The sequence below is a fragment of the Lactuca saligna genome, chromosome 3 (assembly GCF_052625555.1).
Source record: "Lactuca saligna cultivar CGN05327 chromosome 3, ASM5262555v1, whole genome shotgun sequence".
Taxonomy (NCBI): Eukaryota; Viridiplantae; Streptophyta; class Magnoliopsida; order Asterales; family Asteraceae; genus Lactuca; species Lactuca saligna.
Window position 1 is genome coordinate 84,913,275 of NC_136419.1, and position 27,571 is coordinate 84,940,845.

Here is a 27,571-nt window from a genome sequence, read left to right on the forward strand (position 1 = left end):
TATCTTATTCAACTCCCGCTAGTCAATATGCATCCGTATTGAGCCATATTTCCTTTTAACAAAAAGGATTGGAGCTCTTCAAGGTGATGAACTCGGAATAATAAATCCCTGCTTAAGCATCTCTTAGAGTTGTGAGATCATCTCCTTCATTTTCAAAAAAGTCAGTTGATAAGGTGTTTTGGCTATCAAAAATGTGCCTGAAATAAGATCAATCTTGAACTCTACCTAATGTGGTGGTGGTCAACCCAACAATTCATCAGGGAAAACATTTGTATATTCCCCGACAACCTCTACATCATAAAGACTCGTTCTCTTCTTAGAACTCTCGACTGCATGAGCCAAGAAGACTTCACATCCCTTTGCTAGGTACTTGTGCATCATCATCACAAAAATGGTATGAATGGATCCTAGAGTTTTCTCCACGTGGACATATACATACCCTCCTACGAAAAGCGAAATATGCACGCACATTTCAGCGTAGAGAATTTCAGCCCAATTGGCAAAAAGCCGATCCATGGAAATGATAACATCAAATTCAGAGGAAAAGTGTGTCCAGAAATCACTATAGAACACCCATTAAATTTCTCCGAACAAAAATCATTATATTATATGTTCGGAGATGATACCAACCGAAACCATATGACATATTTTATAAGTTACAACTTATATTTCTTTGATTGATATTGGTAAATTATATATATTTGTGAGAATTGAGAACTATACATAGGACATTATATATATATATATATATATATATATATATATATATATATATATATATATATATTTATGAGAATTGAGAACTATACAAAGGACAATGCGTGTTCCATGTCGTAATTTGATCTAAAAAAGTGACGACGCCCAAAATTTGGATAATCTTATAAAAATGAAAAAAAATGAAAATTTGGTCCATGTGGTTTGCTAATTTTTTTTAGTTTCAGTCCAATGACTTTTACAATTATGCATATTCAGTCATTTTGGCTAATTTTTATCGTTGATTTGGTTTCAATCAAATTTTAAAAAAATTGTTTAACTTTTTTATGTAAACAAAACAATTAAATAATGGAAAATGAAATCAAAAGGGTAAATAGTTCGAGTTTGACTGACCAAATCCATAACCAAAATAGGCCAAAAATACCAAATTTTCAGCAAACCATAGAGACTAAATTTACAATTTTATCTAATAATTATGTTCGTATTATTGAGAAATAGAGTTGAATTTATATCATCGTCCCTTATATCTTCAATTTCGTCATCATCTTGATCAGGTGTTAATGAAACAATTCAGTTAGAGTAAATTAGTAAGTAGAAGAAAGGTAATTTTCATGGTTATACACTTATAAAAAAAGAATTTCAATTTAAAAGTATTAAAATGTATTGAAAAAGAAACAAGATTAATAATATGAGTGTCAAGGATGCTTCGAATTTTAGATCTTCAAGGTCAAAGCTCCAAAGACAAACATCATGCATTATGTACTCGCTCTAATTATCATCATAAAGAAGGAAAATTATTTGAGGACACAAAATTATATTTGAAAAAAGAAAACAAATACAGAAAATATATTTGATGCCTCTAACTTGTGATATATATGGCTTCTTGCTTGGAGAGAGCATTTTCTTTCCTCTTTATTCATTCGTCGGTGGTTCCATAATCCATTGTCACATTTTCCAGCAATGAAAATTAAAAAATACGATATCAACTTAATTTTAAACTTAATGAAGTCTTACATGAGTGAGAGAGAGAGTGTGTGTGTGTCATTAGTCGAAAATGATCTGTAAGATACTACATATCTACTATAATAAACGAAGATTTTTTTTGTCACATGTCCTCTTCTCCTTCATTTGGACACATGGAATTTTCTAGATTTTTTAAATTTTCTATTTTCCACTTGTCATTTTATTGTATTTTTCATTTTATTAAATTAAAATTTCACATTTAATGTGTAAGGTAATATGTATGTAAAGTATTTATTAGAAAGGGTTTATATATGTAATGTATTCAATACATTAAAGTCTCATTAGTTTTAATAATTCAAAAGTTTTCTCATTTTTCTTATAAATTCAAACTTTTCAAATTGTTAAAAATTTCATATTTATTTTTTAAGTAAATCTATATAATACATGGGTCTCACACCTAGTATATGATATATCAAAGTACCAAACTACCACTAATAAAACATTGAACAACTAACTTAACAACTTTACATCTGGAATTTACCAAACTACCCTTCTGCATATTTACAAAGCTAAGTATGTTGTCTAATACGAAGACATGTGTAATGAACACGAGCATATACTTTTTTTGATTTTTAGCTTCTCTTTATTTGTATTTTGACCAATTTCATCAAAAAATTTTGAAAAATGTTGAAATATGTAACTCCTTTGCAAAGCACCTCATATTATAAGCAGTTGTAGCTTCATACACAACACCCATTTTTCATTAAAATATTTATCTTTATTTTAACCCAAGTTAAGCACTGTAAAATATGCATAAAACAAGTTCTTTTTATGTGCTAACAAACGGCATTCTTTTATGCATAAATGTTTTCAGTTACTTATTTCCTACATGTTAGTACATTCCAAATGAAAGAAAAGGTGATGTCTATCAAGCATCGATGTCAAACTATCTAATTATCTAAAAACATTTGATATGAATCTTGTTTGGGAAAGAGCAAAAATGTTTTATACATGTTTTAGAACTATACCATTTAATCCTTCTTTTTTAGATGAGGGAGTATTTGCATCTTACTATGAAATTTGAATATCGTATTTATAGAAAAACTTTCAACGATTTGAACACACATATTGAAATGATTTTTATTGGTAATTGTACATCGATGCCATTTCATTTATAAAGATCTTCATCAAATCTGATCAACTTCACAAGTGATACATATCCGTATACATAAAATTAAATACAAGAAAACCTGCAACAATAAGGGTTCATTCAAGCTAAAATTTCCTGTTTCTGAACACTTTCTTCTTATTACCATTTCAAAAAGCTAATTCAGCCTCACATTTTTCTTTCACCACTTATGTCCTCTGATTCTTTGAAGCAAAACGCAAAATGATGTAAAACAAGATCCTATAAAAAATAGCCCACCCCAACATCATATAAATTTTGTCCCACTTCGGATCCTTTTCATGATAAATATGCAAAGATTGTAGAATATCAATTCCAGTTACATTTGTCCCGATAAGAGTTTGTCCAAAAACTTCTTCTCTTTGGTACTCATTCATTAGAAGCCCTTCATACGGATACGTCATAGTAGACACCTTATTCATCCATCTCCAACACTTAGGAATATCATGACTGTTCACAAAATACCCACAAAACAAGAAAAACAAAGCTGTGAAAGCAATAACAGCAGCATACCCGAGAATATAATTTGGAACAACCGAGCTCACAAAGACCACAAATGAGTTGGTAGTAAGAAGAGAAACATAGAGAATTGCCAAATAGTAAACAAAAGGGCCTTCTAGCTTTAATGCAAACCAAGTGATACCAGCATAGACAGCAGCTTGTAGTAAGAGAAAGGGTAGATATGTAATTACACCAGAAATAGTATAGGAAGATGCTCTATACGCATTATGAGAAGTCTCACGAACGAATATGAAACGTTCTTGGATGAAAGCAGGGACAGCATCATTTGAAGAGAAGAAGAATAAGCTGATAGTGAAGATGAAGAAACTTAGGCGGTTAGTGATCCCTTGCATTGACTTATGAGGGTTAGCGAATAAGGTGGCCATCATGAACCCCATGATGGCTAGCACCATGAGGCGTGATAGAAACAACTCGGGTGTTCTTCTAATGTTTATAAAGTTTCTACGAATCAAAACCCATGTTTCTTCAAAGAAAGAGTTCGCAAATTTGGGACCAAGGTGATTGTATCTTGCAGCATTTGGACCACTAGTAGGGGTGAGGTAGTCGTCTTCGTTAACAGTGTAGTCACTACTATGTGGAGTTGGGGTTCCTGCTAGAATATCACTTGAGTAGGTGTAGTAGCCAGGTGATGCACTGCAAAAAAAGGGACACAAAGTCATGGTCGACAAGTTCTCACTACTAATATGGACAATGTACTTTTTTAAACATAATAACAGTATTCTTTATCCGTAAATATACTTAGATTTATTTATCGATAATAGCAAGATATTTCACGAAGTCTGTAAAATGCTTGCAAGTTTTATTTTACATTTTGTTGTTATCGGTGAAGACATATAACTATATTGCCATTATTGGTAAGTAATGGTATGATACATTGCTATCAGGTGTAATCAAATATAAGTATGTTACTATTATGGATAAAAGCATGTAATTACTTTGCTATTATTGATAAATTTTAAAAAGCATTGTCTATATTGGTAAAAATTATAATGTATGTGGGGTTTCCCCTAATTTGGTGTTTATTAGATCTATATGGAGTTGTAAATTTTTTTCTCCAAAAGATCCATTAAGGAGAAAAAGAAGACTCTATAATATATATAAAGTCAGATAGAACAGTGTCTAGCTGATGTGTGACACTAACTAAAGTATATAAACTTATTATCGCAACTATTTACCTTACAGGATGTGGTGTTCTTTGAAAAGTACGTTGACGTGTCGGAGTGAGTCCAACCGCTTGCATAATTCCACTTTGACTCCACGACTTTGAATTATTCCACGGGCTTCTAACACTATGATCAAAATCCTTGTCTTGGTCAGATCGCCCCATGGTTTGCAGATGAAGCCTCTTCCCGGAGCTAGTTTGTTTCTCAGGTTGATTATTTTTCTGGCGAGGCGGTGGCGTAGGAGATGGAAGAATTGTCGAAAACGACATTTCATCGTCTGAAAGTTGTGGAGGTTTCATACCCGTAAGCACAAATTCCGCCAATGCATCCACTCCATATTCCGATTGATCATATTGTTGTATCACATCTATTAAAAACTCAATCGGGTTTTCCCCTTTTGGAAGTTTTCGACCCAAACGACCCAAATGGAGCCCCACGTCTTTCGGGGGTCCTTGGTACATGAGTTGACCACGAGCCAGTATGATTAGGTGGTCAAGTAGAAGTAGGATTCGGTGTGAAGGTTGGTGGATTGTTAGAACCACAGTGCTTCCCGCACGTGCAATATTGTGAACCTTTTCAACTACGCTTTGAGCACTTGTTGAGTCCAAACCAGAAGTGGGCTCGTCAAGAAAAAGAAGTGATGGTCCGTGGATTATGTCTACGCCGATTGAAACCCTACGTCGTTCACCCCCTGAAACTCCTCGCCTCCCCTCGTCCCCTATATACGTGTTCCTAGCTGTCTAAAAGTTAAACCATTTAACATGTAAGTTTACATTTACCTCTAATATAGATCGATGTCAAATGACTGAAAAAATATGCTTCTTCATATCTAATATGGGGGGTTGCAACAAAAAAAAATTAAATCATTTGTAACCGAAAAACTGAACCATCTAGAAAATTAGACGATTGGGTCTTTTGTTATAAGAAAGGGTAAATAGAACAAAAGACGCTAAGTTTACATAAAAATTCTAATTTGACACTGTGTTTTTTTAGTCTCAAATTTAACACTGTATTTTCAAAAATTACAATTCTGACCACTTGACCGGTCAACCCGGTTATTTGTTAATGTGGCATGCTGACGTGTTAAAATTGATTTTTTTTTCAACAAAAGACACTAAGTTTTCACTTTTTTTCAAATTTTACACTGTGTTTTTTTTTTCAATTTTGATACTCTGTTTTTTTGTTCCATATCAAACATCATTTTTCCAATTTTATTCAATGTTGACCATTTCCATTTGAAAGATATAAATATTATTTTAATACATTTTAAATCGTATGAATACATTTTTTTTAATTTAAAAACCATTTTTTTCTATAAATACAAGGTTTTTTTTACATTCAAACCATAATTATATATATATATATATATATATATATATATATATATATATATATATATATATATATATATATATATATATATATATATATATTAGTTATGTAAAATGAGTTTAGAGGTTTGAAGGTGTGGAATTGATCAAGGCACAGAGGTTAGGTTTGCAACTCGTGAAATTTTTACATGGCATATCTTATTCATAATATTATTAGGAACATATTGAATCTCATCGTGTAACTCTCATTAAATCGCATTTTTTTCGCTCATTTTTTTCAAAAATATTTACGAAGAATAAATATCGTCATTATTACATCTATTTTATTATTATCATTAAATTTTGGTATTTTGTTCTATACTTCTCACCTCTTATTCAATGTTTCAAAAGAACGTTAAATATCAATATATACCTAATAAAATTATTTAACGGTAAATAAAAATATGTGTAAAATCTAAGACAAAAAATAAAATAAATAATATTTCATAATCGATAATTGATAAATTTTTGTTGATCTTATCCGAAGTTTATGGTTATTTTAGTTCCCATGATATAACTGATAACTATTTATGCATAACATTTTATGTTTAGAATGTAAATTTTTAAATAAATTAATTAAAAAAAATTGTATTTATATGAAAATATGGTTTTTAAACAAAAACAAAAATGTATTTATATGCTTTAAAATGCAATAAAAAAATATTTATACGGTTTCAAATGAAAAATTGTCAATATTGGAAAAAATGATATTCAATTAGGAACAAAAGAAACAGAGTGTCAAAAAAATAATAAAATAAATAAAACTTATTGTCAAAATCGAGAAAGAAGTTAAAACATAGTATCTTTTGTGGAAAAAAAATCAATTTTGACACGTCAGCCTGTCATGTCGTCAAAATTGACAAATCATCATGTCACGTCAACATGTAACCTGTTTTACAGATCAAGTAGTCAGAATTGTAAAAAAAAAAAAAACACAGTGTCAAATTTGAGACAAAAAAAATACAGTATCAAATTAAAATTTTGATGTAACTTAGTGTCATTTGTATTATTTTCCCTATAAGAAAATATAATTTGTTGGTTTGATTCGTTTTATAAATATAAAATGGGAAAGGACAAGTTGAACCAAAATTCCTAAAATAATGTTTTTCGTATATGTTTTTAATTGATTAACTATGATAAAATTAATTAAAATAATGAACATAAATTTATAACTTCCATAGAAAATTAAAATAATAGACATGCTTTTTCGTCATCTTATATTAGTCATCTTTAATAAATAAAGGTTTTTATCATTTGTCAAATTCTTATTTAATTTGTTAAATATCATTTTATGGCAATTTTGAATTAATATTTTTTTCCACATGTTATTTATGAGTTTTTCTATTTTATTAAATTTCACATAATATTTTAATATAATTATTATAATAAATATATATCAATTTTATTAATGAACGTACCTTTTAATTTCAAAATTTCCAAAATTAAAGCTCATTAGTTTATTTTATTTATTTAAACTATATGTTTAAATTTAAAAGATAAAAAAAAAACATTTTCGTTATAATAATTTATTATTTTTCCTATTTTCTTATAAATTAAAGTTTCTAAATATTTTGACTTTTACATTTTTTTTTAAATTAACACATGTAATACATTGGTCTCACAACTAGTTTAGTATTAAACTACTTACTTTTTTCATTGTTAAATGAGAAAACCCGAAAAATTATTGAAAAAGGAAAAACAAAAAGAGAAAACAAAAGAAAAAAAAAATAAATATAAGGGAAATCTTCTGAAAATCTCAATATTATAACGTAATTTACGAAAAAAATCTTAAACTAAAATTTGTTTATGAAAATGTCTCAATTACCGGTAAAAGTGTCGATTTGATATATTTTTCTCAGTTTACCGGTTTCATTATTTACTCAGTTTTATTAAAGTTTCATTATTTTAATATAGTTAACGAATAAGTCTAAATTATGGTAAAATAATTAGACTTTAATGAAACCGGGTAAATGTTGAAATCGATAAAAAAAAATAAAAAAAAATAAAAAAAAATCGGGGGGGGGGGGGGGGGGGGGGGGGGGGGGGGGGGGAATCGTCATTTTTACCGGTAATTATGACATTTTCGTAAACAAATTTAGTTTTTGAACTTTTCTTAAAGTGAATTATTAGGACTTTTCTGAAGATTCCCTTAAACCTAAAAACTAAATTTCAATGACTTCATCTATCTAGAAATATCAAATTATTGACATGTCATGATTATCATCTGATATCGGATGGCTGTTAGTTTAGTCATCCGATATCAGCTACACAAACAATCCCAAAGCATACGTTTACGTTTAGATCCTTACCGACAAACCAAGTTGCTCAATCAATTCCTCAACACGTTGCCTCTTTTCCGCTCTCGGGATCGACCCCAACCTAAAATCAGCCGCAAACATCAACGTTTCATAAACCGTAAGCATTGGGAACAACCTATCCTCTTGCATGATATAAGCCGAAGTCCTCTTAATCAAACTAGGGTTCATTTCCATTCCATCCATCGACACCTTCCCTTTCAAACTCCCACTAGCAATTCTTCCGGCCAACCCATCCAAAAGAGTAGATTTTCCTGCACCACTGGGGCCCATAACAGCCGTGATACACCCTTTCCTTGCATACCCTGTAATCTTATTCAATAAATCAGCTTCTTGTTTCACCCATTTACCTTCTTCACTCTTCTGCTTCTTCATCACTGTATACGTTAAGTTCATGAACTCTAAACCTCCGGTGAAGTTCATCGGCTTTGATATGTCAATCACCATGTCAGGTGTGCCGCCATTATAATGATTACTCATTTTATTTCGAGATGATAAAAGTTGTATGAGAATCATGTAATTCGAAAAGGTGTTAAAAAGAGGTTAGTTTGGACAGGTGAGGGTTCCAAAGGTGTACATTGTTATTGGATACATTGCTGAAAATGAAAAGGATTTTCTTGTTTACTTCATCGTTTGTTTTTGTAACTTTGTTTGAAATTACGGAAGTGTCCTTGGATAGATAAATCCGCTACGTGAAAGAATATTCTGGGACAGCGTAATGTTTAACGGGTTGTGTAGTTTTGTTGGTTAATAGGGGTATTTGCTTGTGGTTTGTTTAATAATTACAAATGAAAGAGAGTAAAGATGTCAACATTGTGATGTAGCTATCGTTGATTTTTGTAAAGATATATTAGAAAATTTTTGAAGATAGTGAAATGAAAGCTTGCAATAGGGTAACAAGATGGTGAGTATGAACAGATATTTTGTATTTGATGCTGTGTTCTAACTTGTTCTGTGTATGTTATGGTTTTTCGATGTTTGACAATTGCATTTTAATTTTATTATTATTATTATTATTATTATTATTATTATTATTATTTCACTTTTAATGAAAAGTTTCTATTATTTTTGTAGTTATTTTAAAATTTGAAATCTAATTGCATTTTTAAGTACAATTACTCGAATTAATTGTATAGTTCAATACATATCGATTGAAGGCAAACGGACAACAAGTTGAGCTGCTAGTTCTTTCTGGATAACAAAACCAATTCTTTTGAAAACTACATTTGTGGATCTAAGAGATATAACATTAGAATGCATGACCCGTTGGACTCTTTTGATGAGCTCCACCACATCTGGTTCGAGAAAACCAAATGTATCGAATGCAAAAGGAACAAACACATGTTGATTTGCTATACATGCATTATCGTGCTTTACCACTTTGCACGCAGCGGCTTTCAATGTGGCATACCCAGCTGTGAAACCCCCATTCCCCAAATCAACGAGAGGAAACACCCCAGTAAGATCCAAGCACGCATGCTTCCCTCCTATCCATCCAAAGACCAAAATGTCAGTCGTTCTAAGTGTGGACCTTCCATCCTGCGGGTCTGTCAAAAAGTTTACCGGCGCTTCTTTCTTCACAGAATTACCAGCACGCCGACAAGCATCAAAGAGAACATCCCGAACCACATCATGTCTATACTTGAAACCAGGGAGCTCTCTACAATGAACCGTATGTTCCCAAAAGGTATCCAAACATGCCTTGCGACAAACTGGACATATCTCGTCAATTGGAAATATGGGAATCATGAGGCGGTAACGAAGGATAGTTCGGTACTTCACAGGAGACATATCTTGGCCAAGACCATCAATAGGGATAGTTAGCAGAAAATCCTAAGCATAAGGCGCGCGCAGACACTCAAAGACTGCTTTTTGTCTGACAGTCATGTCAAAGTCGACTTTCATATCTTGGACGATTTTGCTAAAAATGGCACACGCCAAAGCTTTTTTGGGATTTAGGGGGGGTGTCCTTATTAGTGAAACCGCTACAGTCAAATTCCAGAATAGTATTGCGAAGACGAGTCATAGCACATAGGTAATCCGAGTCCATACCACATACGCCACTGTCACGTAAGATGTGGTCTTGTAATGCCCAAGATTGGGCCCTCGAGGCAACAAATGCGTAGGAGGAAACCTCGTAGGCCGAGTACAAACCCAAACCACCGAAACGAATAGGTAATGAAGCCAAGCGCCACTGAATGTCTCCAAAGAAATGGCCTCCACATACCACCATATCCTCGATAGACCTGCACAATCATTTGTCAAAGAATAATGTTGCCTCTTCCATGTGTATCGGCTGACATGTCCTTAAACCAAAGAAAAGTTTTGCAATGCCCATATATGATCGAAGCAAAAGAAGCTCACTCTGCGGGTCACATAGTTGTGGAAGAAGGCCCATCAAATCAACAGCATTGACCGCTCTCTTCATGGCCAGCCCGCTAATAAACCTTGTGTCTCTGCTAACAGCTCTCCCCCCCCCCCCCCCCCCCCAAGGAGCTTCACCCCCAAAGAAGGTCTCCCTATATCCGTTGGGAATAAATCGGCACGAAGCTTCCTACCATCACAGGAGTGCCAAAAAATATCCATTTTCTTGATGTTCAACTCCAGACCCAAACCTGGACCATGCAACCGAATTATGTTCAACACTCTAGTCACCTCCTCTGAATCCCCAATAACAGTCTCATCATCTAGATACCAAGCATGGAGAAGGAGCTTACAATTGTCTCTAATCTTGTGCACAAACGGATGCAAAACAAGGGAAAAAGAAGAGTGCTCAAGGGGTCACCTTGTTGCACCCCAGTGGCAAACCATATATGTTGGGCTCCAATATAAAGTCTCGCTGCTTGCCCGTACATGAAATTCACCCACAAAGAAGTGGAAGGGCAAACAATGAAATACATGAATATTTCATTGAATATTAGACTAATTGACCATGTATAGACCATACGACGTGAATCTTATCGTATATTACGGTAAACATCACATGGAGGCTCAAAAAAAGTGTATCATAAGGTGATTGAGTTATGAAAAAAAAAAAAAAAAAAAAAAAAACTTCTTCAAATAAGTACTTCATGCATAAATATGTGTATTAAAGTGTTGTATGTAGGATGAGGCAAAAAATTACAAAAATATGGTAAGTGTAGTATGACACTTACCAACCTTATTGTTTTTTTTTATCACACCGGGTCATTCATTTCACTTAATTTAAAATGTTCTGGAAAACATAAAGAAATGTCAACAACTTTTTTATTTCACGTTTTCACTAATTTTGTCATTATCATGGTCAAAATGTAGGTTGAAAGTACAATAAAAAGCTAATGCTAAAAAATGTCCAACGGGAGAGGTCGGTGGCCCACTCTGATCCATGAGGCGCCAACCAAGGTCTTCGATCCAAACCGCGCCTAAAAGCACTCTGATCCACAAACGACCTTTTCTTTCCTCTTCCATCCAACTTTTTGTCAATCCAATCCAAAACAACCCAAAATCTTAATCGAATTTTGACTTAATCAGTCCACTTTGATCTGAAATTGAGTTCTCTTATAGCTTTAGTAGCTTTCTTATAAATTTTAACCTAACATCTCTGGTATAACATCTGGCGACTCTGAATTATCATTTTATTATTATTATTCATTTTTCTAGTTTTTTTCCGAATACCTATCCTTTTAATCCTTGTTTTCCCTCTGTAAATAGACATCCCTACGAACGAAAATATAACCATCGAACTTAAAATTTTGTTGAAAATTCTTTCTTTCCATATCTTTTATCCCCAATTAATTTTCCCATTCTTCCATATACAATTTCCTACAACTCTATATTCCAAATTATAGAAGCTATCTTAAGTTGAATATCTACTTCATTGTGCTAACTGCAGGGGCCGATCTAAAGCATTGAGAATGGTGGGTTGTGCCCGCAACGATCTGTCAATCATACTATGCTTATAAAAGATATATTTTTTCTATCACTACAATCATTTGAAACTTTCATGTCTTTTTATATTTCTTTATAATAATGATTCCAAAATATCTATTTAAACATATATAACTTTTTACTAGCATCTAATTAACAACTATCACTTAATAGTTTTTTTAATTTATGATACTTAATGGTTCTTATGATACCAATTAATTAATATTGATATATGTGTGTATATATATATATATATATATATATATATATATATATATATATATATGGGAGAATTTCATATATAGCCTTCTTAAACATCAAAATATCATATTTACCCAACTTAATTTCTAAATATCATATTTACCCTTCATAAACTTTCTAAATATCATATTTACCATTCATAAAATTTCAAAATATCATATATGTCCTTTTTAAACATCATAATATCATATATACCCTTCTTAAATATCAAAATATCGTATATGCACTTTTTAAACATCAAAATATCAATGTAATATCTAAAATATTCTTCATCTACAACATAATCAACAAAAAAACTAAACAATCAAAATATACATTCCATAGAGAGGGTTGAAGATGGATATTTTTGTTTGTCAAGAGGACGACATTCCAACAATTTAGAAGTTCACATTCCATTATCATAGACGTAAGGATAATATCGTTAAAATTTTTAATTATTATAGTAATTTTAAGTTATAAAAAATGATTATAAAAAATGATTTGGGCAAATATGATATTTTGAAGTTTTATGAAGGGTAAATATGATATTAAGAAATTAAGCTGGGCAAATATGATATTTTGAGGTTTAAGAAGGACATATATGAAATTCTCCATATATATATATATATATATATATATATATATATATATATATATATATATATATATATATATATATATATATATATATTGTTCACAATAGTATATTTTTATTAGAATGATTTAAAGAGTTGTGTGAGTGGTTGAGAAATATATTACAAACTCCATACATAAAGATTGTCGATGAAAAATATAAGTAATAAGAAAGAGGAAGGTGATGATGAGAAGGAAATATGAAAGTTTATGGCAAGAAATATTGCTTCATTTTCTTCTTTCCTATTATCCAAATTAATATTGTACAATTATGATTTTGGATGGAATGAAAAATATTATATATGAATATACTCTAATTACTGCCTCTAGATTCACATGAGCAACAAGATTACTTCACAACAATACAAAACAAGAATGGATACAACTAGCGTAGTTCAAGCTTCTTGATTTTAAAATTTTGGTGGTTTAATTTATTTTAAATTGTTGTATTTTTCTTTTCATGAAAGTTTTAATCATGTTCAGCTGAGTCCCAAAATAAAGTTATGCAACTAACAGTCTAAATCCAACAATCCATGTCGTATAAATTATAATGGAGTTTGCAAGATGGTACATGTTAATGTTCATTCCACTTTAAATTGTATGACTAGACTTTTAAAAAAGATTCATTGGGTGTAATTTCTAGAATGATATAATGGATTCATTGGGTGTAATTTCTAGAATGATATAATGGATTGCATGTCGTCGTTTAATTTTATAGGTATTCATGTTCTGTTGAATATTCACAATCACTTACATAACAATGGTCATATAGATAACAATTATGTAGTTGATAAAGCTTATTAAAAGTGATTTTGTTATATTCCATAAAAATGGTAAAATTAAGTTGTTAATATATCATTGCAGACTATTATTTGATTATAAATCGTTTAATCATTCATGATCTTTTTAAATGAGACGTTTATGATTTAATTGTAAGGTAATTAAATGTGAAATAAGATTTAGTCATTGCAATTTGCACCTCTAATTTTATGTTATACTAATAAAAAGCACAATGGCACGAGACTCTTACAAAATAGAAATCAATTAATTGTTTTATAACTTATGTTTTCTAATAATATATGAGGCATAAAACCCATTTTGGATTTTATAATTATTATTAGTCCGGTTAGGATCTATTATACAATATTTTGACAACAATTATAGACATCTTTTATTTATAATTTTAACTTTTCCATTAATTCATTGTATTTACGTTATCAATAATTTATATGGTTAATTGTTTTTTCATATGTTGTAATAATTAATCAATTTATTATGTAATAAAAAATTAAAAACCCAATATCGACAATTTTACAAGCGGTTTTGAAATATTGAAAACCAACATAACATGTTCCATGATCGGTTCCAATATTCTAGGATCGTAGGTTCCAATTTTAATATGGATATATATAAAAAAAAATGACCATATATTTGTTTTGATGCGCAACATGCGGGAATACGTCTAGTTTGTAAATATAATGTGCTCAAAAGAACTCTTGGAATTTTGTTTTTCATAAAATAAGGCCCTAGTGAAACTCGTATGAATTAAATATGGGGTTCATGACTTAAAAGGGTAATATATTATTCGTTTTCTACATATTTAGTAACTGACTTTTTTTTGTCCATATTTTTCCATTGAGCATTTTGAACCCTTCAAAAAACATCCTTATAACCTGCAATAGTAGGTTTAGCCGGTTTCCGACATATTTGACTGCTTCGGCAAAGCTCCGGTCATATTCTCCGATGAACATGATTTTCCGGCGAACTCAAGAACTCGGGTTTGCTCTCTCATTATGTCTATTTATTAGATCTAAACAAATTTTTAACATAAACCCATGTGGGTGTTTGATTTACAAACTCAAGAACTCAAACCCGGAAAGAATTCGAATTGCAGATGGATTCTTCTAAAATAAACTCAAAATTTGGAGTTTTTCGATTGGATTTGTTTATGGTGTTTCAGAATTATATCTAGTTCATCAAGTTTGTTCATCGTGCTCTTGAGAGCTTCTTCGTATATAAGTGTGTGTGTTTGTTCAGAACATGAACCCATATCTAGATCTGTGTATGATTTAGTTTTTTGATAGATTTTCCATAAATGACATATTCACATTTGAGTGTGTGTGTGTATATGTGGGTTAGATCAGAACATGATCGTAGGCTCAAGAAATTGTTTCAGGTTTGCTTAAGAACACTATGGTCAGAGGTTGAAGAAGATGAACAGTGATCTGATGGAAAATCATGAATGTCGAAGTTTTTGAGTTCACAAGAAAAATCAGGAACGTCGGAGAAGATGATCGGAGCTGTCAAATACACCGGAAACCGGCTAAACCTCCAATAGCATGTCATAAGGATGTTTTTTGAACAGTTCAACAAGTTTAATAGGAAAATGTGGACAAAAAAAAACTAATTAACTTAATGTATGTACAAATCAAAAAATATGTTACCCTTTTAACTCATTACCCCTTATATATGACCCCAACCAAATTAAATTTTGGGCAGCGTCACGTCCGGCAAACTTTCACAAGGTAGATAGAAATAGAATCTCATAAACAAACGAAAAGCTAGCCTTGAGCCTCTTGAGCCTCATTTTGCTTATTCTTTGGCTATTTGTTCGACACAAACGAACAAAAAAACAGCTTACACTTCCTCATTTAGTATTTATTCTCTTATTTTGCTTGATGATTTTCTCATTTAGAAAGTAATATCTCTATAATAATACATAGAAAACAACTCTCAACTAGGTTTTTAACTTTTTGTTGTAACTAATTTTCTCATCTAAATTTTTATTTTTGTTTTTTAATATTATAAAACATAAATTTATAATTTATAATGTTTTAGTTCTATCGGTAGGAACTCAAGTTCCTCAAACACCTAATATAATATGTATTTGAACAAAAAAAAACTCAACTTTCTTTCCTTATTGATATAAAAAAAAAAACATTTGTACCCGATCCATTAAAAAATAAAAAATATATATTTATGTTTCAATATTTTTGTTCCACTAGCCTATCAAAATCTTGGATCCATAACTGGTCCTAAAACTGAAGGTAATGATGTGAAGTTCACCGAGCTACACCTTAGTCAAATTGCTGCCCAACTCTACTTAACCCTCGGCCCATCTTTATCAAGGAGAGAGAAATAGCGTAATGTTTGCCAAGCCACTATGTGAAGCTTAAGACCATCTGGAAACCTTAACACTATTTTTATATATTATATTTATAATTATAGTGAAAAAGATAATGTAAATATTAAAGTTCTCCAACCCATTACATTATATTTAACACTAAAAAAGAATATTCTAAGTATGTTGTTTTTTATTCAACATTATATTTAGTGTTACACTAAAATCCAACATTATATATAGTGTTATACTAAAATCTAACATTATATATAGTGTTAGGTATAAAGTAAAGTTGAACATCATAGTAGTATAGTTTATAATGTAAAAATGTTTTTTTAATATAGTGTTGGAGATGTCCTAAAACCTAAATTTATTTACCCAAATCTTTGTTAGTGATTTTCTCCTTATCAATCTCATATTAGGTTATATTTGTGTAGTGGAAGTCTGCAAGACATTTTACTATTGTAGCATACTTGCATCGATGCGGAAACAACCGAAGTAGTGGCAGGCTCGCAGCGTCAAGGACGTTGTAGTGGATTAGGATGGGATCATGGAGCACAATTTGACACTATCCAAAGTTTTGAAAAGAAAGAAAAAAAGAAATTGTAATTTTGAACGATATTTACTTTTAGATAGTGTTTTTATTCCTCTTATTATTTACATTGTTTATGCTTTTTATAATTTATATTTTCAATAATATTTATTATTATAAATTTATAATGATATCATTATACCATCCTATCCGTACGCTATACCACATGAATGGAAAAAACGAGTTTCAAATGCAATGGAAATTTATTCGATGTATGTGTATTCTTGTGGCTGATTAGAATATTAACTATGCATGCTGTTGATACAATTGGGATTTTATTCCAAAAAAAAGGTTATTTTGCCAACTACTAACGTATTACGTATGATTGACAACTAATATAATGCTATTAATAGCTATAAAAACATGATTAAATAAATGATAATTTATCAAATAACTATTATACTTAGCTATTGTTTGTTTTTGTTGAGTAAAATGTTTGTAGTATACGGAGTTCATCATTCATCCGTATAAGAAAAAATAGACTAAACATTTGTAATCTGCAAAAAAAAAAAAAAAAAAAATGTTTATTTTTTAGAGTGCAGTCGAAATGCATAGGGCATATGTCGTGGATGAGATCCAATTTTACATATGATTTAGTCCTCTCTATTTTCTGTAATCTTGTTCTTGTTTTGTAGCATCCACTTAGTTGATCACAACAATGTTTATGACTTTTACATTGTTGTAAATGTTATGTCATATATAATTTTCAGAAACTATGCCTCCTGAATATTGATCATGTAGTGAAACACATAGGAAAGTTTTATCCTTAAAAAAAGTTGATAATGATCTGTTTATAATGATATATTGAAGAATATTGATTATACGGAATCGGTGACCAACTTTGTTTCAAAAAATGCAGATTATATATTTTGTTATCATCCTTTTTGTCTTGATTGTTTTTATAACATTTATTGAATTATCGTAATACGAATGAATTTTGCTTATATATAAAAACATTGGCCGATTTAGTATAGGGCACATGGTAGCTCGTGCAACATATGACTTTACGAACGCAGTGTAAAAATTTTTGAAAATTTTCAAAAAAAAATTCCAACTATCAGATAATCCCTGACTTTCTCGTGACACCCTACTATGAAATCCTACGTCCATCCCAATACAAAAGAGTCATATTTAAGGTTCTTTTTTTTTGCACGGCCCTCTCGATGGATGTTCCTACCGTTCATATTAGCCGCAACAATGGATCTTCCTACTTACTTCTTCCTTTGTAGAATCGATTTTAGGTTCCCCTCTTGATAAAACCGTCGACATCATTTTCATAAAACTTTTTTGGAATCATGATTGATAAATAATAACAATACTTTAAAATAATACTCATTTTCAAGATCAAGATGTTGCAATAATAACTATTGAATACTATTGATTAAGTATTAAAATAATACTCATTTTCAACTATTGAATACTATTGATTAAGTATTAAAATAATACTCATTTTCAACATCAAGATGTTGCAATAATAACTATCGAATAGTATTGATTATGAAGAGCAGATGCTCAACTTTTCTTTTCAAAAATGGTGATTATATAAATAAATAAATATGCACACACCAGGTCTACATCAGCACAACACGACGACAACAATTATTAATGTTTCAATTAATAGTTTTTTTATTCAGAAAATGTTATTTGACTTTTCAATAGCTATAATTTTTTTTGGTTGATATGTTAGAAAATTTTCATACCAACCTTTGGGCAAACATTTACGTTAAAAGAAAACAAAGAAAAAGAAAAGACACTAATCGATGTTTCCTCAAAATTTTCGTTGATTATTTTTTACCATAATTAGTTTTTTGTTCATAAAAAGATGAATGGTTTGTGCATAACAGGTTTGTACATTAAGTTATCAAGCATGTACCTCTTAAATTTTAAAAAAAATTAAATATAATTTATAATATAGTTTATATATATATATATATATATATATATATATATATATATACACACACACACACACTAGCCGTTTACCCGCGCTAAGCGTCGGGTGATGATATTTTTTTTCATAAATTATTGTAGAGACGATTGGTTCTTTTACACAAATAATTTGCTACATCTAAGAGATTTCAATTGGGACATTAAATAAAGCAATTAAAATTGCATGTTTTTATGGATTCTACTAAACATAATAAGTCAATTTGTTCAAGATAGGTTTTGTTAAGAAGTGTCAAAAAGAAAAATATTGATGAAATCCTTGTTGAAAACAAATTGTCATTAACAACAATGAGAAGTCCATAAATCAGTTGCCCTTACATATGTCCATTAACATGTGCAATTTATTATGATAAATAACACTAAACTCTGAAAACCAAAGTGTATAACATTAGGTAATCATTTTTAAAGTATAGTTGCTAGTTTGTATTTTGTAGTAAAAATTACTGAAGCAAATAGACATTAAATTTGGGTTCCTCACATTATTTGAAAGGTGGATTACTTCCATATTTCAATCCACCAATTGAAGGTTAGAGGCGGCTCTAAAAATACAGCAGCAACAACAAAGAAATAACAAGAATCATATGATAAGATCTCACTAAAATAATCTAACCAAGACTGCAATGTGGATTCAAGAGACTATGAAACTGAAATGATATTCATAGAAATGAAATATAAATCTCACTTTTGAGAGGTGAGTGCTCTCCAAGTTTGCATAAGCACATACAAAATCAACATCCTCCCCAAAAGATACCACTACCAGCTATATACTAATAAAAGGATAAAAAAAAGGACTGCCATGCTAAAGGACGTTAAACATTCCTCTCCACTTTCAGTGTCTCCTGCTCCATAGCTGTTGGGTACACCAAAAAGACCAAATTACCCCTGATCTGTCCCCTGCGGAAAATTGGATTGGCCATGATTCAGTGGGCTGCCAACTTTGGGCCATTTCTTCTTGTGAGTGTAGACCTGATGGACCAGGGGCTTATCATCATATAATCCAAAAACTCAACATAATAGACACCGGGGGTAAAATGGTCAAAGTTTAAAGGCATCAAGGATTATCTGTAGGAAGTAGAGTAACATCTTCCTTAATCATTACCAAAAACTTTCATTTCAGATAAATCACCACAAAACAATAATATCATATAATGTGTTTAAGACTAAATGTAAGAGATGGTAATTTATTTCCATCTTCTACCAATAATATGGGCGATTCCTTTAAAAAACATTGATATCTTGACACTCTGATATCTTGAATCATGTAGGGATTTGCGCGATTCCTTTAAAAACTCGAAACCGTTCAAAGTCTTATAACTTTCACTCTTGTTGTAACAACCTACAAAATATAAAGAAAACCGAATAAAAATACTCAAGAAAGATTTTCAACCGCACTCTAATAAATTCTCATATAAAATTAAGTGGAGATACCAATAAATGATTGAGTAATCAGAAAAACACTCACTATTTCCAATCGTTGACACAAAAATTAAGTGACAGAGATAGAATTAACCTCGAATGATGGCATATATATCATGCACATTCCCCAAATCCATCCCTGGTAAACATTTTCATCCAAGTACTTACATCCTTCATTACATAAGGATCTTTGAATACATAAATAATTTCACTCACAGATTGATAAAAGCCAAAAAAAACAATAGATATTTTGTTATAAAAGAGAGGTCTACCTAGCCAAATTGACCTTAAAGCAATGAACTCTTGTAGCCATTATCTATGATAAAAAGAGAATGAGTGAGAAATGATTTTATGAAAAAGGAAGCAACAACATTTCAAAGCCTTGAAATTTTAAGTTGCATACATTCAAGAATTGCATCAACAAGTGGATTAACTACCATCTAAGCCCCTGAAACTTGATACTTTATCTGAATAATGAAAGTAAATCAAAGTTAAAATGAATATAATGAGACAGAGAATATGGAACAAAACATGGTAGTTCGTTCAAACAATGAAATTTGGTACCTTGTCGACAAATATTCCATCATCGAAGGATACAGTTGGCATTCTTCTTTTCCCTAATAATTATTGATATACAAATAAACATAAAAAACATCATAAATTTGAAATTAGTCTTTGAAAAGAAAAAAACAAATCTAATTCAAAACTTTATATTTTTAACTTATCGTTAATTTGAAAAAACAGAAATGATCATGATTATGTTAGATTTAGAATTAGGTTTGCTAACCAAAGTAGATTGAAATTTACCAAAACACCCTTTCTTGAACATCATATAATTTGAAATCGAATTATTATGTAGAAATATCATCAATGTTGTCAGAATAGATAAACAATATCATCTTTGAGCAGTATACCAATAAAAATTCAAGTTTGTAGAACTCACTGTTGAAGTTTAGGGTTCGAAATCATAGGTTGTCTCCTATCAGCATAAATATCAAGATCAAGAGTGAGTTTGGGGATTAAAATCGAGATAGATAGTAAGATTAAGCACTCAAAATCATTCCAAACACACGTCAAAGAAAGGTGAAAATGAAAAGGTAACACTAAACAACTTAAATCAATATAATTCATTTTAGAGAAACCAAAAATCCAACAAAAATGTTGACAAAAAATACTATTGGGAGTACCTGATAGAGATAAGCTTATCTAAGAACAAATCAAAGAGATTTTTAGTTATTGTTGCTTTTCCTGATTTTATCTTACAACCAAAGAAACCTGAAAATGAAAAGGTAACAAACAAATGTCACAATTTATCATTAATAAAAAAAAGTCGACCTTTTGGATCTAAGTTTAAGGCTTCCATCAACCTTTATTTCCTTAACACTTCCATCAGCCTTCACATTTATGGACAATGTTACACATAAAACACTGGCAATAAATAATCCATTTGGTAAATTTTTCATGGTCTGACTAGTCATCGACAACGAAGATGGAGAAAAACAGCTCCGATGGCTAAAAGAAACCCTAATATGAAATACGTGGTTGCAGGGTGATGACAATGGTGCTATCAGCGACGATGAGTGGTGGTGTCTGTAGATTAAGAGTTTATAGAGAGAGAGAGAGAGAGAGACAGACAGACAGACAGACAGATCGTGGTAGAGGTTCATCGCCGAAGAAGTGGTGTGAGAGATGAGATTGGGTGGAGAAGGTGGGTTCGATGATGTAGGTTAAAGGTGGATGTTCGGATATTGAAGACGAAGATGGGGGTGGTGATTGTGATTGATGGTCGGATAAATCCACAGATTAGGGTTTCACAAATAAAGGATGGGAAGGATTGGTGTACCGGATGGTTATAGTCTTACAGACTCGATCAGCAGAAATGTAGTGAAGGCAGGTAGTATTCAACACATGGATTAGTCAAAAGCCCGGAAGTTAAGGATAATTATGCATCTCGTCCTTTTTATCTTGACTCTTTCAATTTCAATGGTTGACCGGATAATATCTTATTTTTCTAGAATGCATGAAGTTGTTGTATATGGTGTTTTAAAGGTTGTACCTCTTAAAATTCAGCAAAATCTTATAAATGTTTTTTAAGGTATAAAGAGATATATATATATATATATATATATATATATATATATATATATATATATATATATATGTACATATTGTATTATTGTGTAACGCCCGTAGATCCGGGCTAGTCAATTTAGAGGTAATAGGGGTCGAAAATGACTTTTCGACAAAAGATTATTTAGAATAAATAATCTTAACCAAGTTTTAGAATGTGTCACAATGTTTTGCGTACATATAAAGAGCGTCGAAATCCGAGTTATAACGAAGAAGTTATGACTCGTTGAAGTTTCGCGACGGAACCGGCACGGCACCGAGAAGCGTAAATAGTGATTTTACGATGGACGACTTTTTATACTTAGTGATCTAAACAAAATTCGTAGAATACATTAAACCGAGAAAATCCATCAAAAGAACGCCCAAATTTGACTTCGTATGAAGAAGTTATGATTTTTCTAAGATTCGGCTTAGCAGTGCACGACCCGAAACTCGAATTTTAGTTCGAGCGGTTATTGGCTTACGTGACTTAAATGAGAGTTGAAGATCTCATTAATAGGAACTTAACAGTAAAAAGACAGACGAAAACAGAGTCTGTATGAAGGAGTTACGAATTCTTCGTGGTCATTTAACAGTCTAAACGCCTCGTACTGTTAAATTTAAGATCGGTAGAGAAATAGCCGACGAAGTCAAAATGAAAGTTGTAGATATTATTTTTACCTACGCGTGGATATAAAGAACGTCAAAAACGGAGGTCGTATGTTAAAGTTACGGATTTTAGAAGTCGGAAGTGTGTTGTGCGAAAATGGGTGATGTGGCACAATCTTGGCCATTGCTTTCTCCCCAAGTCTTGCCACTAGATGGTGACATGTGGCACCAAGTTCAGCCATTTTCATCCTATAAATAGAACCTCTCCCACCCTCATTTTCTTCACACCTTTCCCATTCTTTCTTCTCTTTACTCTCTCTAGAACCTCTCTCTAGCCCCGAAATCCCCCGAAAAGCCTAGGGAACCTCCCTAGCAGGAGGCGGAAGCCCCGGAGTGCTTGAAGGCTCCGAGAAGAAGAGCTTTTCGGCTCAGAAACGCTGCTCCAAGCAAATCTTGGTTTTCTATAAAACCCGTTGTAAGTGAGCTACGCCTACGCTATTTTTAATATAGTTTTTATTTAATTATATTAACGTTATTAAGAACATATAATAAATACTTGGGCTATTATTATGGGTTACATAAGTATTTTTTTAACGCTTATATAATACTAATAATAGCTAAACTATTAATTAGTCTCGGCGAATAATAGACTAAAATCTATTGGTGATAATACTAGGTTTCGTCAAAGAAAATTATTTTAAAGTAAACGAAGCGCTGTCCGAGTACTGAGTCACCACCTTCTCAGGTGAGTGCATGGTCCCTTTCATCTTACACATAGATATGAAGTATTTATTATATAATTTATGTGTTGTGAGTGCATAGTTCCCTTTCATCTTACACATAGATATGAAGTATTTTAATATAAATTACGTGCTGTTTGTGCATATTGTCTGAATACTTGCTGTCTATGCTGGGTGAAAGATTTTTATACATGTTTTAAATGATTTAAACTGTATATGTATTTTATATCTACAAAATTTGTTGGGTAAAACATGGGTAGATGAAATAGTTGTTTTGTGATAACACGATGGGAGACATTAGTGTTGTCAGTGATCCAGTCATCTAGTAGAGTATAGATGATGACTATGGACGATACTAGACGGTCCAGTGGAACGATAGCAGGTTCGTAACATGTAGGTATTTTTGAACTAGGTGCTCATTAGGTATTTTTGAACTAAGTGTGTTCACTACATATCTTTGAATTGAGTGTGTTCAATAGGTATTTTGAACTAAGTGTGTTCACTAGTTACTTTTGAACTAAGTGTTTACCAGATGTTTCGGACTACGTGTTCACCAGATATATTCTATAAGACTTGGTAATGATGGACTTCGTGTCAATTCCTTAGGATGATTCTTAGGAATAAATAAACGAGGAATAGCTGATTCTTAGGGTAGATCCTTAAGACTAAAGAAGATAATGGGGATGGGTAATTGGGTTGATTGTTTGATTGTTTAAGCATAATAATTATATTATTGTGGGTTGAAAACCCTATGTACTCACCAGGTTTCCCAACCTGACCCACTCAGTTTATTTATATCACAGGTGTTGATATGAAGTCACTTTACACTGAGAGATTTAAAGAGATGTAGATCACTAGTGTAAATAAATGTAAGTTCTGTTTATGCTTATGTTCCTGTATTGACGATGACATCCCAAACGTTTTAAAATGAATAAAGTACGTTTCTTCGGAAATGTTTTAATAACGTATTTATCATGTTTTTCTGGGAACAAATTTCGCAACATTTTTATTAAAAGAAGAACTCTGATTTTTATAAAGCATAAACAAAATCGGTCTTTTCTGGCCGTGAAAATGGGGATGTCACAGTTGGTATCAGAGCATTAGTTTAAGCGAACTAGGAATATGGATTTATTTCTAGACTTAAACTTAGAATGCTAAGCGAGGATTGTGAGGTGTGAGCACTAGCTTAATTTAGGAATGATGCCTAAATTACTTTTATGTGCTAAATGATTTGTTATGTTATAGTTTGATCGCATCTATGGTCTGTTGCCGACCGGATCTGGAAACCTTATGTGTTTAGGATTCTAAACGTACGAATACGATATTAGAACTAGCATATAAACGTTTCGGAGCGATAAAGATGATTTAAACGTCATTCCTATGTAAGGGTCTAGATTCACCTTATTCGGTGTATAGATCAAGATGGCAAGGACCCGTAGCGGAAACGTGAATGTAAATGAGAATAGGAACCAACCCCAAGTGGTTCAGCAAATACCTGTTGTAGAAGAAGTTGCACCTGATCCAGTCACCATGGCTGGAGTTCAAGCCATGATTGGGGTTATGCTAGCTGAACAAAGGGATGAAATGAGGCGGATGTTGAATAGGGACGAACCTACTATGCCCACTGAGCAACCCGAGCTGATTCCCGAGCAATCGGAGGAAGGGAACTACAGCCGTCAAGTGAGTCAAGTGGGGACTCAAGGTGATCAAAGGGATGGCCCGGAGAGGAGAAACGAAAAGGATGGGAGAATGTACAAGAATTTCTTGGGTGCGAAACCACCAAGTCTCTCAGGAAGCCGGAAGCCAGTTGAGATTATGGATTGGATCTCCAAGATGGAGATGGTGTTTGAGAGCTGCGACTGTAGCGAGAAACAGAAAACTGTCTTCGCTGTAAGACAACTAAAAACTGTAGTCTTGAGCTGGTGGAAGCTATTGGCAGATACGATGCCACGAGGAGAAGCCTTAAGGATGTCATGGGAAGAGTTCTTGGAACAGTTGAAAATGTAGTACTGCTCGGAGATAGATCTAATAGACCTAAACAACGAGTTACATAACCTGAAGAAAGGGAATATGAGTGTTGATGAGTATGCCACCGCATTCACCGAGACGATGAAGCTATTCCCCTACTTGGTGCCTACTGAACTCTCCAAGATTGATAGGTTTGCTAACGGATTACCCACAGACTTTAGCCCAATGGTCAAAATGGCAACTACCTTGAAAACAGCTGTTAGGGAAGCTAAGAACGTAGAGGCCCATATAAGAGAAAAGGGTCTAGAAAAAGATAAGGTAGGAGAGAAGCGGAATTTTGAAGCACCTTCAAGGTCCAACAAGGAAACCAAATTCTCAAAGCTTGGAGGAGGAAATGGAGGTGAAGCGAGATGGTGTGATAAATGCAAGAAGAAGCATTGTGGGAAGTGCAACGAAGAAGTGACATGTTACAAGTGTGGAAGGACTGGTCACTATTCCAAGGATTTCACACATAATGATAAAATATGCTACGTATGTGGAGGTAAAGGGCACATGTCTAGAGACTGCCCGAGGAAAAATAAAGCAGCAAGACCAGAAATGCCACCAAGGCCAAGGGCATTCCACATGATCCTCGACGAAGTGGAAAACAAAGCGAGAAACCAAGGATAAGGAATCTATACCCGAAGATCGAGTTACGAGGTAGCCTAATAGATAAAACCACATGATGTAGCCTCTTAGAGGCATAGTCTAGGGTGAACTTGAGCACCTATGTAATAGTTTCGAGAAATAATAAAGCCCTTGTTTTTTTATATGATTTGTTAAACTGTTATGTGATTTTTCCTGTATGGTGACTTGGAAAACTGCCAGACAATACTTGGGACAAGTATGAGTAGGTGTGAAAGGTAGTAGATGCATATACTACAGGAAGCACATGACTCACGCTTGGATCAGGGAAAGTCACAAGGTTACCAAGAAGCCAATAATTGAGTCTGTTTTATTCAAGCATGTCGTTACCATCGTTTCGGTAATAACTAAGAAGATTGTTGTTATTCTGACCCTAGTGGTCATATCAAATTGAGTCCGAATACGAAGAGTATGTTACGTGGTTCAGAGAACCAAGTTCGATGTAGCATCTAACTTAAACAAAAAGATTGAAATGAAAGCTAACCCAGAGCAATCAGTAGAAGTATCGCGATGATTGTTAAAGAAGTTGGTAGCTAGAAATGCTACATATTGAAATGTGATTGTATCACATTAGAACATGAAGGAAGGTATACTCTGTTTTGGAGTTTGACTCTAAGAGACCTAAGTCTAAAGCGTTGCAACATACGATGATAGGTCATTAAAATATGACAAATAGATCCATAGTAGTAATAAAAGAACTTATCTCAAGTTCGTATCCAGTAAGGATCGAGATTGTGACTTGAAGGTCATAATTTGGAGTCTATCCTGAGGTAGAGAGCAGGTGCACGATCGAGTACCGCTTATAGTCAATGAGTCTAAGAGATAGACTTGAAGGAATATAGAAGTTATAATTATTACCTAGGATGAAGAGATGACATATGGAGTCATTATACGAGCCTTGTTTCGTTGATGATTCCGGGACGTAATCATCCTAAGGGGGAGATAATTGTAACGCCCATAGATCCGGACTAGTCAATTTAGAGGTAATACGGGTCGAAAATGACTTTTCGACAAAAGATTATTTAGAATAAATAATCTTAACCAAGTTTTAGAATATGTCACAATGTTTTGCATACATATAAAGAGCGTCGAAATCTGAGTTATAACGAAGAAGTTATGACTCGTCGAAGTTTCGCGACGGAACCGGCACGGCATCGGGAAGCGTAAATAGTGATTTTACGATGGACGAATTTTTATACTTAGTGATCTAAATTAAAGTTGTAGAATACATTAAACCGAGAAAATCCATAAAAAGAACGCCCAAATCTGACTTCGTATGAAGAAGTTATGATTTTTCTAAGATTCGGCTTAGCAGTGCACGACCCGAAACTCGAATTTTAGTTCGAGCGGTTATTGGCTTACGTGACTTAAAT

General features: G+C 32.4%; 1 protein-coding gene across 1 annotated transcript; it reads right to left on the reverse strand.

Annotated features, from left to right (window-relative positions):
- Positions 1–3,033: 3,033 nt before the first annotated feature.
- Positions 3,034–8,713, reverse strand: LOC145035738 (ABC transporter G family member STR2-like). Its single transcript, XM_078984239.1, has 3 exons — positions 8,228–8,713; positions 4,561–5,288; positions 3,034–4,018 (listed from the first exon to the last, which is right to left on the reverse strand). The coding sequence occupies exons 1-3, from the start codon at positions 8,711–8,713 to the stop codon at positions 3,034–3,036; spliced, it is 2,199 nt and encodes a 732-aa protein (XP_078840365.1).
- Positions 8,714–27,571: the final 18,858 nt, after the last annotated feature.